Source organism: Pan troglodytes, chromosome 11 (assembly GCF_028858775.2).
Source record: "Pan troglodytes isolate AG18354 chromosome 11, NHGRI_mPanTro3-v2.0_pri, whole genome shotgun sequence".
In the NCBI taxonomy this organism is placed as follows: Eukaryota; Metazoa; Chordata; class Mammalia; order Primates; family Hominidae; genus Pan; species Pan troglodytes.
The window spans coordinates 7,401,421-7,417,732 of NC_072409.2; the positions used below are offsets into that span (position 1 = coordinate 7,401,421).

At 53.7% G+C, this 16,312-nt stretch overlaps 1 protein-coding gene across 2 annotated transcripts in view; it reads right to left on the reverse strand.

The window, feature by feature from the left end:
* Window positions 1-16,312, reverse strand: part of LAMC3 (laminin subunit gamma 3) — an 80,466-nt gene that overhangs the window by 37,501 nt on the left and 26,653 nt on the right. For both annotated transcript variants that reach the window (XM_016961884.4, XM_016961883.4), the window contains exons 5-10: window positions 13,678-13,866; window positions 13,482-13,599; window positions 11,008-11,106; window positions 7,026-7,162; window positions 3,564-3,674; window positions 4-196 (exon numbers count right to left, since the gene is read on the reverse strand). In XM_016961884.4, the coding sequence (XP_016817373.1) occupies window positions 4-196; window positions 3,564-3,674; window positions 7,026-7,162; window positions 11,008-11,106; window positions 13,482-13,599; window positions 13,678-13,866 (847 nt within the window). The remainder of the gene's footprint in view (window positions 1-3; window positions 197-3,563; window positions 3,675-7,025; window positions 7,163-11,007; window positions 11,107-13,481; window positions 13,600-13,677; window positions 13,867-16,312) is intronic.

The following is a 16,312-nucleotide window of genomic DNA, read 5'->3' on the forward strand; positions in this document are numbered from 1 at the left end:
TACTGGAACCTGAGCTCTACCTCCCTGGGATGCCCGGCATCCTGGGGGCCAGACAGGCTAGAGTGCCTCAGGGACAGGGCCAAGCCTGCCCCTTCCAGCCTCAGCTGCACAGGGAGTGGGGAGTCCCCGGGGGGCACCCGGAAGGTCAGTATGAGGGGCTGCCCATAGCTGAACCGCTGGTCTCCCAGGAACTTCTCTGAAGACAAGAGAAGAAGGCTTTGACAGTCTTCATATGGTTAGCTTGATTTTAAATGTCTATGTTGATTTTATCGGCAACTAAACATTCAAACAAGATAAAAGTGCAGTGGGTAGAAAATCAAAAGCTCCCTGCACAGCAGACCCTGCAGGGGGCCCGCCCACACCTCTGCAGTCCATCCCTGGCTTCACAAGCGTGTGACCTGTGCAGTCACACACGCCCCCACACTTGGCTTCATGCTCTGCTGTGACCATCTTCACATTCTTAATAATTTTATCTTTGAACTAGGGTTTTAGAAGTGACGTCCAATGGAACACGGAGTCCGAGGGTGAACGGAGGGGATACACACACGTGTGACCAGAGGCTGCCGTCTGCTCATGTGTAGCATTCACGATGCCCATGAGCACGGAATTCCTAGGGAACACCCAGCAGCAGGAGTTTAGCGGGACCTCCAGGTGACAGCAAGGTGAGTGAGCTGGCTGAGTGAGCAGAGGTGCTCTGGGCCCCGGGCCATGCCTTCCCTTCCAATCAGAGCTTGCCCTGAACTCGGAAAGAAGGCACTAGTGTTCTGAGACACGAACCACCAAGCGCTGTGCGGTACCTTCTGACTCATGTCATTTCACTGTATCAGCCAATCATTTCTTCAGAAGTTCGTGACCCAGGAGGAAAGGACACAGGCCACCCTCCCTCCTCCTTTCCCAGTGGTCTTTCCCTTACCCGTGAGAAAGCCACAGAGGTGTGCCATGTTGGTGGAACATGCGTGTGTCAAGGAGTGAAATAAAAGTGGCTGGGCTTGTTGTGTGCAGTATTTCCACTGTCCTCGTAAGAACAAAATACGCAGCCTGGCATTGTGGATCACGTCTGTAATCCCAGCACTTTTGGAGGCTGAGGTGGGTGGATCACAAGGTCAGGAGTTCAAGACCAGCCTGGCCAAGATGGTGAAACCCCATCTCTACTAAAAATACAAAAAATTAGCCGGGCATGGTGGTGGGTGCCTGTAATCCCAGCTACTCAGGAGGCTGAGGCAGGGAATTGCTTGAACCCAGAAGGCAGAGGTTGCAGTGAGCCAAGACCACGCCAATGCACTCCAGCCTTGGCAACAGAGCAAGACTCCGTCTCAAAAAAAAAAAAAAAAAAAAGAATGGTAAAATTCATGCTAATAACTTTATATGTTTCATGCTAATAACTTAAAATTTTCCTTTACCTAGAATGGCATCAAATAGCAAACCAAAAAACACCATGACAAATAAAGGGCAAAACTGCAGGGGAAAAAAAGTGTTTATATTTTAGTGCCTTTAATAGTACTTCCCCGTATTTGGGAACTGGGGGGGGGATTTTAATTCTGCAGTGCATCCCTCAAATTCTGTAGCGCGCCCCGCCACAGCTTTGGTGGACAGCTCCCGAAACACTGAAAGTCCCTGTGTCCCTCTGCCCCAGAGCGTTTCCTGGCTGGGGGAATTTCTCACCTGTGCAGAAGCGGCCTGAAGCGGGGAGCCCCGGGAGCTGGTGGCCACATGCCCCGGCTGCACCCCGATTCGGCCTCCAGAATCAATCACCAGCACGAGCGCAATGCTCCCCTCCCATCCTTTGCTACTCACGTTCTACACGTGAGATGGTTTCACACATTGTTCCACAACCGGCCGCATCACAGTCCACCAACAGGCTACCCAGCCCCTCCTGGGACTGCCCCAAGCTTGCACCATTAAATACTCTTTTTTTTCCCCTTTTTTTTGAGATGGAGTCTCACTCTGTCGCCCAGGCTGGAGTGTAGTGGTGCAACCCTGGCTCACTGCAACCTCCATCTCCCAGGTTCAAGCAATTCTCCTGTCTCAGCCTCCTGAGTAGCTGGGATGACAGACATGCACCACCACGTCTGGCTAACTTTTTTGTACTTTTAGTAGAGACGAGGTTTCACCATATTGGTCAGGCTGGTCTTGAACTCCTGACCTCAGAAGATCCCCCCACCTCAGCCTCCCAAAGTGCTGGGATTACAGGTGTGAGCCATTGCGCTCGGCCTAAATACTTATCTTCCCTCAGCTCCTGCTCTTTGCCCCACTGAGTGCTCGTAGGCAGAATACAGAAGGTGGACATGCTGGCCAGAGGGTCGATGTGTTCATTCCCTCTGATGCTGTCACCAGCCAGCCCAGACGCTTGTTTCTGTGTCCCCACCGTAAGCAACAGGCAGAAGCATGGCTCCCCTGCCACGCCCTCACCTCCAGCCGCTCAGGGTGCCCCGGGAGCGGGCCGGCCTGAGAGCACCATGAGGACAGGCCGTCCATCCATCTCACCCCTGCAGTGTGCCCAACACCCAGCAAGCACTTCTTTCACGAATAAGCCCCTTTTCTTACATATGCCAGCAGAGTGGCCATGGAACAGAGTGAGTTTTTTGCTCATGGGCCTCTGAGCTTGGAGCGCCTGCCCCATGAGGGGCCTGACGCCTTTGACTTACTGGCTGCAGGGCACACGGCTCCTCAGCCACCTGTGACATCATCTCCCCGGCCTCTCTGGCAGAGGGAGGGAGGGAAAGGGCAGAGCTGGTCGGGGGTGCTGGCAGGTCCTGAGTCAGCCACAGTGGGGCTAAAGATGGGCTCTAGGCTCTGGGTTCTGGGGCTGAGACAGTCGCCAGGAGACCACAGTTCCCCTCACTGTGGGGTGGAGAGGTCAGAATGATCGAGAACCTCCTTCCTTTTGCAAGAATGCCATGGCCCTGGGCTTAGGGTGCAGTGGCCTGGTGGGTGAGGGGCTGATGGGAAACACAGATTCTCTGGGCCATGACAGTGGCTATGGCCCTGTGGCACTGAAGAAGCCCTCCATGACAAAGCTATGACCAGAAAAACGGGGGTTTCATCAGATACGGTGGTCTGATGGCAGAATAACAGCCTCCCCAAGGCATCCACATTCTAATCCCTGGAATCCATAAATATGGTATGTTCTGTGGCAGGGGACATTAAGGTTGTTAATCAGCTGACCTGAGGTAGGAAGAGCCTCTTGGGTTATCCAGCTGGGCCCCATCAATCATTAGAGATTAATGGCAAATACACAAGAGGGAGGCAGGGGAGTTGGTGCCAGTGATGGGGCGTGAGAAAAACTCAGCTGCTTTGAAGATGGAGGAAGAGGCCATGAGCCCAGGAATGCAGGCGGCTTCTAGAGGCTGGGAAAGGCAAGGAAGGGACTTTCCCATGGGCCTCCAGAAGGAACTCAGCCCTGCTGACACCTTGATGTTAGCTCCGAGAGACCTATTTCTGACTTCTCCAGAACTCTAAGAGAATAAACTGGCATTGTTTTCAGCCTCTAATATGCGGCAAGTTGTTTAGCAGCAGGAGGAACCGACACAGGGCGGTCAGCCCCCACCTGGTGCTGGAGGTACCTGGTGCTGTGAGCTCCTCCTCGTCTTCTGGGCTCAGGAGGACCCCATTTGGGCTCCATTGTGGGGGGTGCTCAGAGCCCCCCACACTTCTGGCCCACCAGCCTTCGGCTCCTAGACAGCAAACACAGACACCCCCCGATCAGTGTGAGGCCCCGGAGGGTGGTCTCCAGGTGCCAGCCCCAGGTGGGGGCCCTGGGGTAGGAGGGAGCCCCAGGAGAAGCTAGAAAGCTCAGGGACCCGGATCTGCTTGGGGCATGGTCAGACCTGGAAGCCTGCCCTGCCCTTTCAGTGGGGTTTTGAGCTCAACATGAAGACAGCCTGAAGACCCCCACATGGGGGCCCTGGGACATCAGGGCCATCTCTAATAGTACCAGACTTGACCTCATCTTCAGGTTCTCAGAGAACTTTCTCACCTGTGACCTCATGAACCCTGTCCTTCCAGTGACCCATGTCATTAACAGCACCTCAGGCAAGGAGGCCACCTGGTTAGGAAGGGGCCCAGCCAGGACGGGAGCCCAGGCCTTCTGGTCCCCAGTGCCAGTTCAGTGCCTCCTCCCTCTGGCCACAGCAGTTAACACGGAGCACAGCCCAGCACACAGCGAGTGACCTTAAGGAGGTGCCTCTCCAGGGGGTAGTGGGCAATGAGGCAGAGGCCAAATACCTGGGGCAGCCAAGGGGTAAGAAGGAAGGAACGGAGTGGGGAAAGAGGTCAGAGAAAGGAAGATGTCAACATGAAGAGAAGTTTGCAGACAGGCATTTAGAAGGAACTAGAAGGCCAGGCACAGTGGCTCATGCCTGTAATCCCAGCACTCTGAGAGGCCGAGGTGGGTGGATCATCTGAGGTCAGAAGTTCGAGACCAGCCTGGCCAACATGGCGAAACCCCATCTCTGCTAAAAATACAAAAATTAGCCAGGCATGGTAGCAGCTGCCTATAATCTGAGTTACTCAGGAGGCTGAGGCAGGAGAATCGCCTGAACCCGAGAGGCGGAGGTTGCAGCGAGCTGAGATTGTGCCACTGCACTCCAGCCTGGGTGACAGAGCAAGACTCCGACTCAAAAAAAAAAAAAAAAAAAAAAAAATCAGCTGGGTGTGGTGGCTCACACCTATAATCCTAGCGCTCTGGGAGGCCGAGGCAGATGGATCATGAGGTCAAGAGATCAAGACCATCCTGGCCAACATGGCAAAACCCCGTCTCTGCTAAAAAAATAAAATAAAAATAAATAAAAATAATAAAAATTTAAAAACTACTCGTTTTCTTTTTTTTTGAGACAGAGTCTCACCCTGTCACTCAGGCTGGAGTGCAGTGGCGCGATCTCGGCTCACTGCAACCTCTGCCTCCCAGGTTCAAGCGATTCTCCTGCCTCAGCCTCCCGAGTAGCTGGGATTACAGGAGCTGGCCACCACGCCTGGCTAATTTTTGTATTTTTAGCAGAGACGGGGTTTCGTCATGTTGGCCAGGCTGGTCTCGAACTCTTGACCTCAGGTGATCCACTCCCCCCACCCCCAGCCCGGCCTCCCAGAGTGCTGGGATTACAGGCGTGAGCCACTGCGCCCAGCCACAGTTTCCATTTCTAAGACAGCAAATATCCATATAAACCACCCACATAAACAAAAGCACTTTGGGGTTCTCAATAATTTTCAAGAGCATAAAGGGATCCAGAGGCCGGGTGCGGTGGCTCACACCTGTAATCCCAGCACTCTGGGAGGCTGAGGAGGGTGGATCAGTTGAGGTCAGGAGTTCAAGACCAGCCTGACCAACATGGTGAAACCCCCGACCTGTACTAAAAATACAAAAATAAGCTGGGCGTGGTGGTGGGTGCCTGCAGTCCCAGCTACACAGGAGGCTGAGGCAGGAAAATCACTTGAACCTGGGAGGCGGAGGTTGCAGAGAGCTGAGATCGCGCCATTGCACTCCAGCCTGGGCAACACAGTGAGACTCCGTCTTAAAAAAAAAAAAAAAAAAAAAAAGAGGAATTCAGAGACCAAAAAGTTTTGAGAACTCCTGCACAAGGGCAACTGTGAGACAAAATGAGATGACACCCCTGAAGGGCCGGCCACACCCAGTGCCTGGCCCAATGTGAGAACAGATCATGACACTGTTCTTAGGGTCTAGAAAATGAGTCCTGCCCAACGCTGACACCCTAGACCCCCAGACCCAGGACCCAGACACGCGGTCCCGGTCCGCGCATCTCTCGGTCCTGCTTTCTGCACGGCTTCCAGCAGAGGGCGCGCGGCCCTCATGTCTGGGGCGCCCCAGCGTCGGCCCTGAGGTTCTGTTTCAGCTGATGCCTCGCTCCTTCCTGGGGACAGGCGGAAGGTGCGCGGCGCTCCGTGGGACATGGCTGGGGCCCACGCAGCCTCTGGTTTAATGCAGAGCTCCGAGCTCTGCTGCTTTCCTCTTTAAATATGCGGCTGTGCCACCTGGAGTCAGGGACCATGGTATAGGCCACCACAGTGGTTAAGGGCAAAACAGAGCTGGGCGCGGACACTCATAATCCCAGCACTTTGGGAAGCCAAGGTGGGCGGGATTGCCTGAGCTCAGGAGTTCTAGACCAGCCTGGGCAACATGGTAAGACCCCGTCTGTACAAAAAAAAAAAATAATAATACAAAAATTAGCTCGGCATGGTGGTGCACGCCTGTAGTCCCAGCATTTTGGGAGGCGGAGGTGGGCAGACCACTTGAGCCCAGGAGATTGAGACCAGCCTGGGTCTAAAGACATGGCAAAACCCTGTCTTTAGAAAAATATATAAAAATTAGCCGGGCATGGTGGTGCACACCTGTGGTCCCAGCTACTCAGGAGGCTGAGGTGGGAGGATCACGTGAGCCCAGGGAGGTGGTGGCTGCAGTGAGCTGTGCTGTGCAATCTTGCACCACTGCACTTCAGCCTTGGTGACAGAGCAAGACCCTGTGTCCAAAAAAAAAAAAAAAAAAAAAAAAAAAGGAGCAAAACTCAGGAGCTGACAAACCCAGTGCTCACAACTGTTATGTGGCCCCAGGCAAGTGGCCTACCTTTTGTAGGTCTCAGTTACTTCATCATTGAAAGGGGAATGAGAATCCTTGCATGTTAGGTGCTCAGCACAGTGCCTGGCAAACAGCAGGTGCTCAATAAGTGGAGGCCAGGAGACTGAGCCTGAATCCCCAGTGTTTAGATACACCAAGGGAGGCCAGTCTCAACGGGGTGAGTGGGAAATTCCCCTACAGGATCCAAAAAGCGTCACGTACCCGGCCCCCAACCCCACCACGGGTATAAAGAGAAGAGTCAGGGACTGGGGAGGGAGCTGGGGGTCGCAGGTGGGCACTGGGAAGCCATCATCTCACCCCCGACCCCACCTAGGCTGTGCAGGCCTGTGGCTCCTCTCCACAATGGGAGATCCACTAATGCAAGATCTCCCCAGGGCAGGATCACCTGCCTAGGCTGGGAGCAGACCCTTGGGAGGCGTTTGTAGGGAGCATCTCTTACCCTGGTGGAAATCGGTGAGGATGTGATGCACCTGGAACTGGGCAGTGGCCGCGCACACCTTGGAGTGGCCATAGCAGAAACAGCTGCTGCAGCCAGCTGGATTGTGGGGCTGCAGGTTAAAGGTCCCCGGGCGACATCTGAAATGGAGGCAGGACACACGAGGGCCACGTGAATCAGCCAGGAAGGGGCGGGGCCAGGGTATCCCAGCTGGACCAATGAGAGTCTAGAATCACTGCAGAAACTTAAAAACAATTTTTTTTCAGAATTCTAGAAGAGTAGTAAGAACATTACAGATTGTTCCCATACCTGCTTCAGACAGCCTCCCCTGATGCTGACATCTGACATTACCACAGTACATTTGTCAAAACTAAGTTAACTAAACTCCAGACTTTATTAGGTTTTGTTTTTTGTTGTTGTTGTTGTTGTTTTTTGAGACACAGTCTTGTTCTGTGGCCCAGGCTGGAGTGCAATGGTGCAATCTTGGCTCACTGCAGCCTCCGCCTCCCGGGTTCAAGTGATTCTCCTGCCTCAGCCTCCCGGGTAGCTGGGATTACAGGCGCCTGCCACCACACCCGGCTAATTTTTGTATTTTTAGTAGAAACGGGGTTTCACCATGTTGGCAGGTTGACCTCAAACTCCTGACCTCAGGGGATCCGCCCGCCTCAGCCTCCCAAAGTACTGGGATTTCAGGCTTGAGCCACCGCGCCCAGCGACTTTAATAGGATTTCTCCACTTTTTCCTCTAATGTCTGGTTTCTGCTGCAGGATCCCATCCAGGACACGGTGTTGCATTTAGTGGTATCCTTGTTCTCCTCCAACCTATCACCGCTTCTCGGTCTTTCCTTGTCTGCCACTATCTTGACACTTTTTGAAAAGCACTAATCAGGTATTTTTAGAATGCCTGATGTTTCTCATGATTAGACCAGAGTTATAGGCTTGGGAAAGAAATACACAGAGGTGAAGTACCCTTCTCGTCATATCACATGGGGGCACAGGAAACCCACATGACATCCAAGCGATGCTGACTTTCATCACCTGTGCTGTCTGCCAGTCTCTCCACTGTGCAATCACCACGGTCCAGTCATTAGAAGCAAGTCACTGAATAGGCCGGACGTGGTGGCTCACGCACTTTAATTTTTTTTTTTTGAGACGAAGTCTCACTCTGTTGCCCAAGCTGGAGTGCAGTGGCACGATTTCAGCTCACTGTAACCTCTGTCTCCCGGGTTCAAGCAATTGTCCTGTCTCAGCCTCCCAAGTAGCTGGGACTACAGGCGTGCGCCACCATGCCCGGCTAATTTTTGTATTTTTAGTAGAGACAGGGTTTCACTATGTTGGCCAGGCTGGTCTTGAACTCCTGACCTCGTGATCCACCCACCTCGGCCTCCCAAAGTGCTGGGATTACAGGCATGAGCCACCGCGCCTGGCCGGCTCACGCACTTTGGAAGACTGAGGTGGGTGGATCACCTGAGGTCAGTTCAAGATCAGCCTGACCAACATGGTGAAACCCCATCTCTACTAAAAATACAAAAATTAGCCAGGCGTGGTGGTGGGTGCCTATAATCCTAGCTACTTAGGAGGCTGAGGCAGGAGAATCACTTGAACCCGGGAGACAGAGGTTGCAGTGAGCCGAGATCATACCACTTCACTCCAGCCTGAGCAAAAGAGCGAAACTCCGTCTCAAAAAAAAAAAAAAAAAAAAAAAAAAAAAAGCAGCAAGTCACTAAATGCAGCCCAGTCTCAAAAAGAGGGGGATTAAGCTCGACCTCCTAGAGGAAGAGTATCAAAGAACCCACGGACAGATGTTAAAGCCACCCCAGTAATTAATAGATATTTTGAGGTTATGCAAATATCCTCTCTTTCCTTAAAGTTCTGCCCACCAATGTCAGCATTCATCAGCAGCTCTTGCCTGTAGCAATTACCACTGTGAGGTCTGAACAGTGGTTTTCCAGTTCCTTCATTTCTACATTCATTACTTGGAATTCTTCTGCAAGGAAGGTTTGTCTCTTCATCCCCATCTATTTATGTATTCAATCATCTATTTACATCAGTATGGATTTGTGGATTTGACTTTATTCTCTGGGTTATAATCCAATACTATCGTTTATTTTGTTGCTCAAATTGTTTCAGCCCTGAGAGCTCTTTCACGTCAGCTCCTGTGTCCTTTTGACGTGGGCCCACGTTCTGGTTTGGGCTGTTTTGTTTGTGTCTGTCTCTGGTTTTCAGCATTTCCTTGCTTCCTGGCACTGTAAGACGCCTTGGGCTTATCTTGTCTTTTTCCAGCCCCAGCCCCAGAATCTGCCACTTCTCCAAGCAGCTCTGGTGAATGTCAGACACAAAGCCAGGAAGAAGAGATAGTGTGTACCCAAGGAGCTAAACCCATGTTTGTCTGCTGGCCGCACTGCTGGAGCTTGGAGGCCTCTTGAACACTTGAAAGAGGAAGTTTATGTACTTCCTGGCCTTGGGAGAGCCCCTTTGACTTGCAGAGCTTCAGATGCCCCATTTGTACCATGATCAGACTGCAAAGATGGCAAACAGGCTCAAAATCCAGCTCAGTGGGTAGGGGCTTCCTGAAGCAGGGTGTTAAGAAGGATCCTGAGGTTATAGTAGGGCTCATGGCCAAGACTGCTGTGCCCCATTAGTGATGTCTGTTGTGGGTGTGAAAGGGGAGGGTTGTGATAGTGTTGCCTTAGTGATGTCTGCCATGGGTATGCCATCAGTGATGTCTGCCGTGGTGTGAAAGGGGAGAGTTGATGGTGCTCCATTAGTGATGTCTGCTGTGGGTATGAAAGGGGAGGGTTGTGATAGTGCTCCCTTAGTGATGTCTGCCATGGGTATGCCATTAGTGATGTCTGTTGTGGGTGTGAAAGGGGTGTGTTGACAGTGCTCCATGAATGATGTCTGCTATGGGTGTGAAAAAGAAGGGTTGTAGTAGTGCTTCATTAGTGATGTCTGCCATGGCTATGAAAGGGAAAGGTTGATAGGGCTCCATTAGTGATGTCTGCCATGGCTATGAAAGGGAAAGTTTGATAGGGCACCATTAGTGATGTCTGCCATGGCTGTGAAAGGCAAGGGTTGATAGTGCTCCATTAGTGATGCCTGCTGTGGGTATGAAAGGGGGAGGTTGTGATAGTTCTCCCTTAGTGATGTTTGCCATGGTTATACCATTAGTGATGTCTGCCGTGGGTGTGAAAGGGGTGCATTGACAATGCTCCATGAGTGATGTTGGCCGTGAGTGTGAAAAGGGAGGGTTGTGATAGTGCTCCATTAGTGATATCTGCTGTGGGTAAGAAAGGGGAAGACTGTGATAGTGCTCCCTTAGTGATGTGTGCCATGGGTATACCATTAGTGATGTCTGCTGTGGGTGTGAAAGGGGTGTATTGACAGTGCTGCATGAGTAATGTCTATTGAGTGTGAAAAGGGAGGGCTGTGATAGGTCTGCCGTGGGTGTGAAAGGGTTATGATAGTGCTCCATTAGTGGTGTCTGTCATGGGTGTGAAAGGGGAGGGTTGATAATACTCCATGAGTGATGTCTGCTGTGGGTGTGAAAAGGGAGGGTTGTGATAGTGCTCCATTAGCTATGTCTGCAGTGAGTGTGAAAGGGGAGGCCTGTGATAGTGCTCCATTAGTGATGTCTGCCACAGCAGGTGGTAGTACGAGCACCATCTATTTACTATCCCTGGATTAGATGGTCTCTCCTATCATTCCAGTTCTTTCTTTTCAGGATTCTAAGCTAAGACATGTATTTTCTCAGCTTATGAATGATCAGTGGTGTTGAATCAAAGCATAAACAGTGCCATAAAGCTTTTGAGTAACTTCCTGTATGACAGATACATGGTGCCCCAGGAAGGGCACAGGGTGACAAGGTCACCCAAGTCCATGAAGACTGTGCCCCTTTCTCCTCCCCGCACTCCACAGCTTTGGTGCCTCATCAGTGAGCCCCCAGGTCACTTCCAGCAAGCTTACTGCTGGATTAGCTCACAAACCTGTCACATAGGTTGCCTTCCACATTCTCTTTGCAGGGGCAGCGCCCACTGCGGGGGTCACAGGTGTCCAGGCTGCCAGCGGGATTGCAAGTGCAGGGTCTGCCAAAGAGACAGGACAAGGGGAAAACGTGCAATGAGCAAATTCAGAATGGCAACAGCCCATCCTAGGAAGGGAGCTTTCCCTGCTGCCAACATCAGGAGTGAGGCGGACGCAGGTAACTGACCTGGCTTTACTGTTCCCATCTTGCCAAGGAAGTGATCCATCCATCACTGGTACAGTGGTCCATCTTCCCACCCACTACACATCCATCCAGGATCCTTCCATCTGTCATCCACGCACTCACTCATCATCCATGAATCTTTCTTTTTTTTTTTTTTTTTTTTTTGGGACAGAGTCACACTTTGCCACCCAGGCTGGAGTGCAGTGTCATGATCTTGGCTCACTGCAACCTCTGCCTCCTGGGTTCAAGTGATTCTCCTGTCTCAGCCTCCTGAGTAGTTAGGACTACAGGCATGCATCACCATGTCCAGCTAATTTTTGTATTTTTAGTAGAGACAGGGTTTCACCATGTTGGCTAGACTGGTCTTTAACTCGTGACCTCAGGTGATCCACCTGCCTTGGCCTCCCAAAGTGCCAGGATTACATGCATGAGCCACCGTGCTCGGCCTCCATGAATCTTTCTGTCTATCCCCTCACTCCTCCATCCACTTATTCATCCTTCCTTCTTTCTGTCCAGCAGCCACCTATCCACCCATTCATTCACCCATCCATCCACTCATCTAATAAGACATGGTTCCTCCCTGGTGAATCCCAGTCTGGTGTAGACAGACAGATCACGCAGACCCTGTACCACGATACATGTTGTGGGAGATGGACGAGAGGCTGTGCCCGCACTGTGGGGCCTCTGACTCAGCCTGGGTGTGCAGGTGAGGGGCAGGTGGGAGGGAAGGTGTCCCGAGAGCGGGGCTGCTCAGCTGAGACCTGAAGAATGAGCAGGAGGCTGTGAGCCACAGGCTGGGGAGAGGGGGCAGGGGTGGGAGGTGTGGCACCTGCAAAGGTCCAGAGGCCAGAGGGACCCCAGGGAAGCAGCCAGGCCCCATCTCATGGTCAGTTTTATGCCCAGAACCACCAAATATTTTACAAGGAATCAGAGCTCTCCTAGATATCCCCAATGTGTTTCTGCTGCCTTTCAAATATACAAAGATGCCCGTTATCAACCAAAGCAAGTTCACTTAAAAGTGCTTCTGGGCCGGGCGCGGTGACTCACGTCTGTAATCAGCACTTTGGGAGGCCGAGGAGGGTGGATTACTTGAGCCTAGGAGCTTGAGACCAGCCTGGGCAACATGGCAAAACCCCATCTCTACCAAAAAATACAAAAATTAGCCGGGTGTGGTGGCGCACATTTGTAATCTCAGCTACTCAGGAGGCTGAGATAGGAGGATCACTTGAGTCTGGGAGGCGGAGGTTGTAGTGAGTAGAGATCGCACCACTGCACTTCAGCCTGGGTGACAGAGCAGGACTCCATCTTAAAAAAAAAATAGCGGTAGTGGGCATGGTGGTGCATGCTTGTAATCTCAGCTACTCAGAAGGGTGAGGCAGAGAATTGCTGGAACCGGGGAGGTGGAGGTTGCAGTGAGCCAAGATGGCACCACTGCATTCCAGCCTGGTTGACAAAACAAGAATCTGTCTCAAAAAAAAAAAAAAAAGCTTCTAAATTTATCATAGGTTTTTGTTTTGTTTTGTTTTTGTTTTTTGGCCATTGTATACTTTCTCAGTCAAGTGATGGCAAATGTGTTGGGGTAAGGTCCAGACCCCAGGAGCCCCTGCCCCTCTCTCCCCTCAGCTGTCCCACTGGGTACCAAACTCAGTGCACCCAGATGACACTCAGCCTCTCCCACCCCGCCCCCCACACTGCGTGCCCTGCCATCCAGAGGCCCAGAGAACCCCGAAGGTCAGCCTCCACCTCTTCTTCCTCTTCCACCCCCTGGTCACCATGTCCTATTAGCTCCTCCTTGCACTGGGCTCTGGAATCTGCCCTGCTCTCCCTCTCCACAGTCAAACCCCCATGCAGGCTGCCCAGGCGTTCCTGCTGTAGCCTCCACGCAGCCTCCCCCTCACCCGCTCCTGCTTCTCACTGATCCACGGCTCCTCCGGAGGCCCCCCGTGCCCCCCACCCCACCTCAAACACCTGTCCTTCCCCTCTCCCTGCACTTATGCAGCACCTCCTACAGGAAGCCTGCCCTCCACCCGCAAGATCCGCTGAGCTTCCACAGGGCTCAGCCTGGTCTCATTATGGTCTGTTTTTGTCTCTTGGCCTCTCCAGGAGCTGAGTGTCTCTAGTCTTCACCAGGCTTAGGGCGAGGTAGCTGCAGACAGGAAGGGATGGGGAGGGGAGGGACTGCTGACAGCCTGTCCCTCCTGCTTCTTGTCATTCAGTGCAATGTGTCCATACTGGGCCGCCCCTCGCCCTCACCTGCAGCCTCCCTCACTGAGCGAGTGGAACCCGGGCAGACAGCGGTCACACTTCCAGCCAGTCACAGTGGGCTTGCAGGCGCAGGTGCCTGTGTCATCGCACTGGAGGTGTAGGGAGCCTGGGAGAGGAAGGGCACAGGGCAATTGAGGCCAGGAAGGGGAGAGGGTCGGAGGCTGGGGATGTGGAGCCCACTCACCTGCCGAGTGGCAGTCACAGGGCTGGCATGGCATCCGCGGGTCCCAGTGATAGAAATTCTCCTGACAGCGCTCACAGTGTGGCCCAGCTGTGTGGTCACGGCAGTGGTGACAGCGCCCGCCGTGGCCTGTGCTGCGGAAGAGCTCCCGATCAAACGTGCATTCCTCGGAGCGGCCACTGCAGTTGCAGGCTATGGGCAGGAGCGGGGAAAGGTGTGTGAGTCCCCTGTGATGTGGTAGGAGGTGGCATCTGTGCCAGTCAGCCTCCCTGTGCTAAATGAGCAGGCAGTGCAAAGAGAAGGGCAAGAGCATGGTCCAGAATGGAGTTCAGGCCCAGCTTGATCAAGGCTAGACATTGATCAATTGATTTTCCAAAACAGGACACTCTTAAGAGCAAAGGGGACACTGTTAGTAAATACACCAAAACAACAGGCAGAAAGAAGACCCTCCCAGGCAACCAGGATATACACCCAGATAGATGGGCACCGATCAGAGGCTGGCTGCCTTCTGGAGTGGCAGCTTGGCTCTCTCCAAAATCTCCTGGAGGTCCTCCAAGCCATAATAGTGTGACTCTCACTATTGTGTGAGGTCACTCAGGGGTACAGAAAGCACAAGTCACCTTTCATTTCCCCCATTAAATCATTTTTAAAAGTCTGTGTGCAGGACTGGCTCTGTCTTGGCTCCCAGAGTGAGCTCAAGGGTGGATCCATGAAAGGTGTGGACCCATTTACACCTGCCGCCCTCGTGCTGCCCACAGCCCAGACGGCAAGCAAGCAAACCCCCTGCAGGTGCAGGGCTGAGGCAGGAGAGGCTGGGGGCTTTGGGAGCCGAAAGAAGGGGCCCCTGTAGCTGTGCTGGGGTGGTGGGACAAGGCTTCCGAGAGGAAGTCATGGCCGTGCTGAATCTGAAGGCTGAGCAGTGAGGAATAGGCCAGGCAGAGGAAGAGGGGGCAGGAAGGGCGTCACAGACAGGAGGCGAAAGCCCAGGGGATACCCCACATGCAGAGATAGACGCGTGGCCTGGTGCGGGTGTGCCATGAGGCTGGCTGCAGATGGCATGTCGTGTGATGGCAGGGAAGGAGGGACATTGTGCAGTGGGGGGCCTGCAGTGCAGGGGCAGTTGTGAAGTCAGAGGCTAGCAGAGCTTGCTCCAGGGAGGCTGGGCTGCCGTGGTCAGTGGACGTTAGCTGGGAGCAAAGGGGGAGCCGTGGGAAGGTTTAAGCAGGGGATAGATGTTACTAAATTTGTCCTTTAGAAAGTCTTGGCCCAGTGCCATGGCTCACGCCTGTGATCCCAGCACTTTGGAAGGTAAGGTAGGAGGACTGCTTGAGCCTAGGAGTGTAAAGACCAGCCTGGGCAACAGTGAAAGCCGAGCTCTATAAAACATTGCTTGGCATGGTGATATGTGCCTGTAGTCTCAGCTACTCTGGAGGCTGAGGTAGGAGGAACACGCACCCAGGAATTCGAGGCTGCAGTGAGCTATGATTGGGCCACTGCACTCCAGCCTGGGTGACAGAGTGAGGCCTTGTTTCAAGAAAAGAGCCTTAGCTGCAGGCAGGGGAGGGCTGGGAACAGGGAGAGCAGGGAAGAGGAAGCTTCGGGTGTGCAGGGAGAGGAGGCAGGGCCAGGCCCAAGGCATCGGCTGCATGGACAGAAGTTAGACAGACTGGAGCGATGTGGATGAGGCGGAATTCAGGGCTCGGGGCTGTCTAAGCTGCGGGTGAGGGTGGGGATGAAGGGTCAAGCCTGAAACCCTGGCTCCCAGGCTGCTGACTGAGAGACAGACGTGACCATGGGGCTGAGGATATGGTAGAAGCAGTCTGGCCTCTGTGTCCCCACCATGGAGACAGCAGCAGGCTGGGACAGTGGAAGCCAGCCAGCACAGCTTCCTTGGCCCCAGGACTCTCTGGTGGAGGCAGGCCAGCGAGGGCAGCTCCTGCAGACAGTGCCCCACCCTCAGAACAAGCCGCCCCCGGCCCAGCCCCAGTTCTGGTCGCCAGTGGCCCAGGCCCAAGAGGACAGCGGGGCCCAGAGGCCAAGCTGCCCGCCCAGCGAGCCTGTGAGTGAAGATGTGTCTCCTGCCAGCAGCACCAGCACCAGCTGGGATCTGGCCCCCAGCAACGGCGGCTGTGCATGGAGAGCCTGGAGGAAACCAGGCTGTCTGGGGACAGGGTGGGGCTTGCAGCCAGTGCCCCAGCCAGAAGGGAAGTCAGTGGGTCCCTGCTCTTGGCCTGTGTCCCTGGAGAAGACATGATGGCATCATCCTCTCTCCAGCGCTTCTCTGAGGTTAGGTGGTCAAAGCCACATCACATGGGGGCTGGGACACCAAAGGGCTGCCTGGGGGCCCGTGGGAGAGGCTGGGTGGGCCATCAGCACCCCCTTGCTTGTGGGGTAGCCTGGTTCCGATTAGCAGCTGGGGTGGGAGTGGTTAACACAAAGAAGCAAGTCAGGGACCTTCTGGCCCTCCCACCACAGGCGCCTCTGCATGGGTGGAGTTGGTCCAGGGAAGCTACTTAGCGGAGGAGAGACTGAGGCTTAAATGCACCCCCTCCCCAGGTTCCCCTTCTGCTCGTCCTTATCTCTGCAGCAGCACAGAGACCCCGAGCTGCCCCCGGGGCGTACCCAGGAGCAGCCCCCA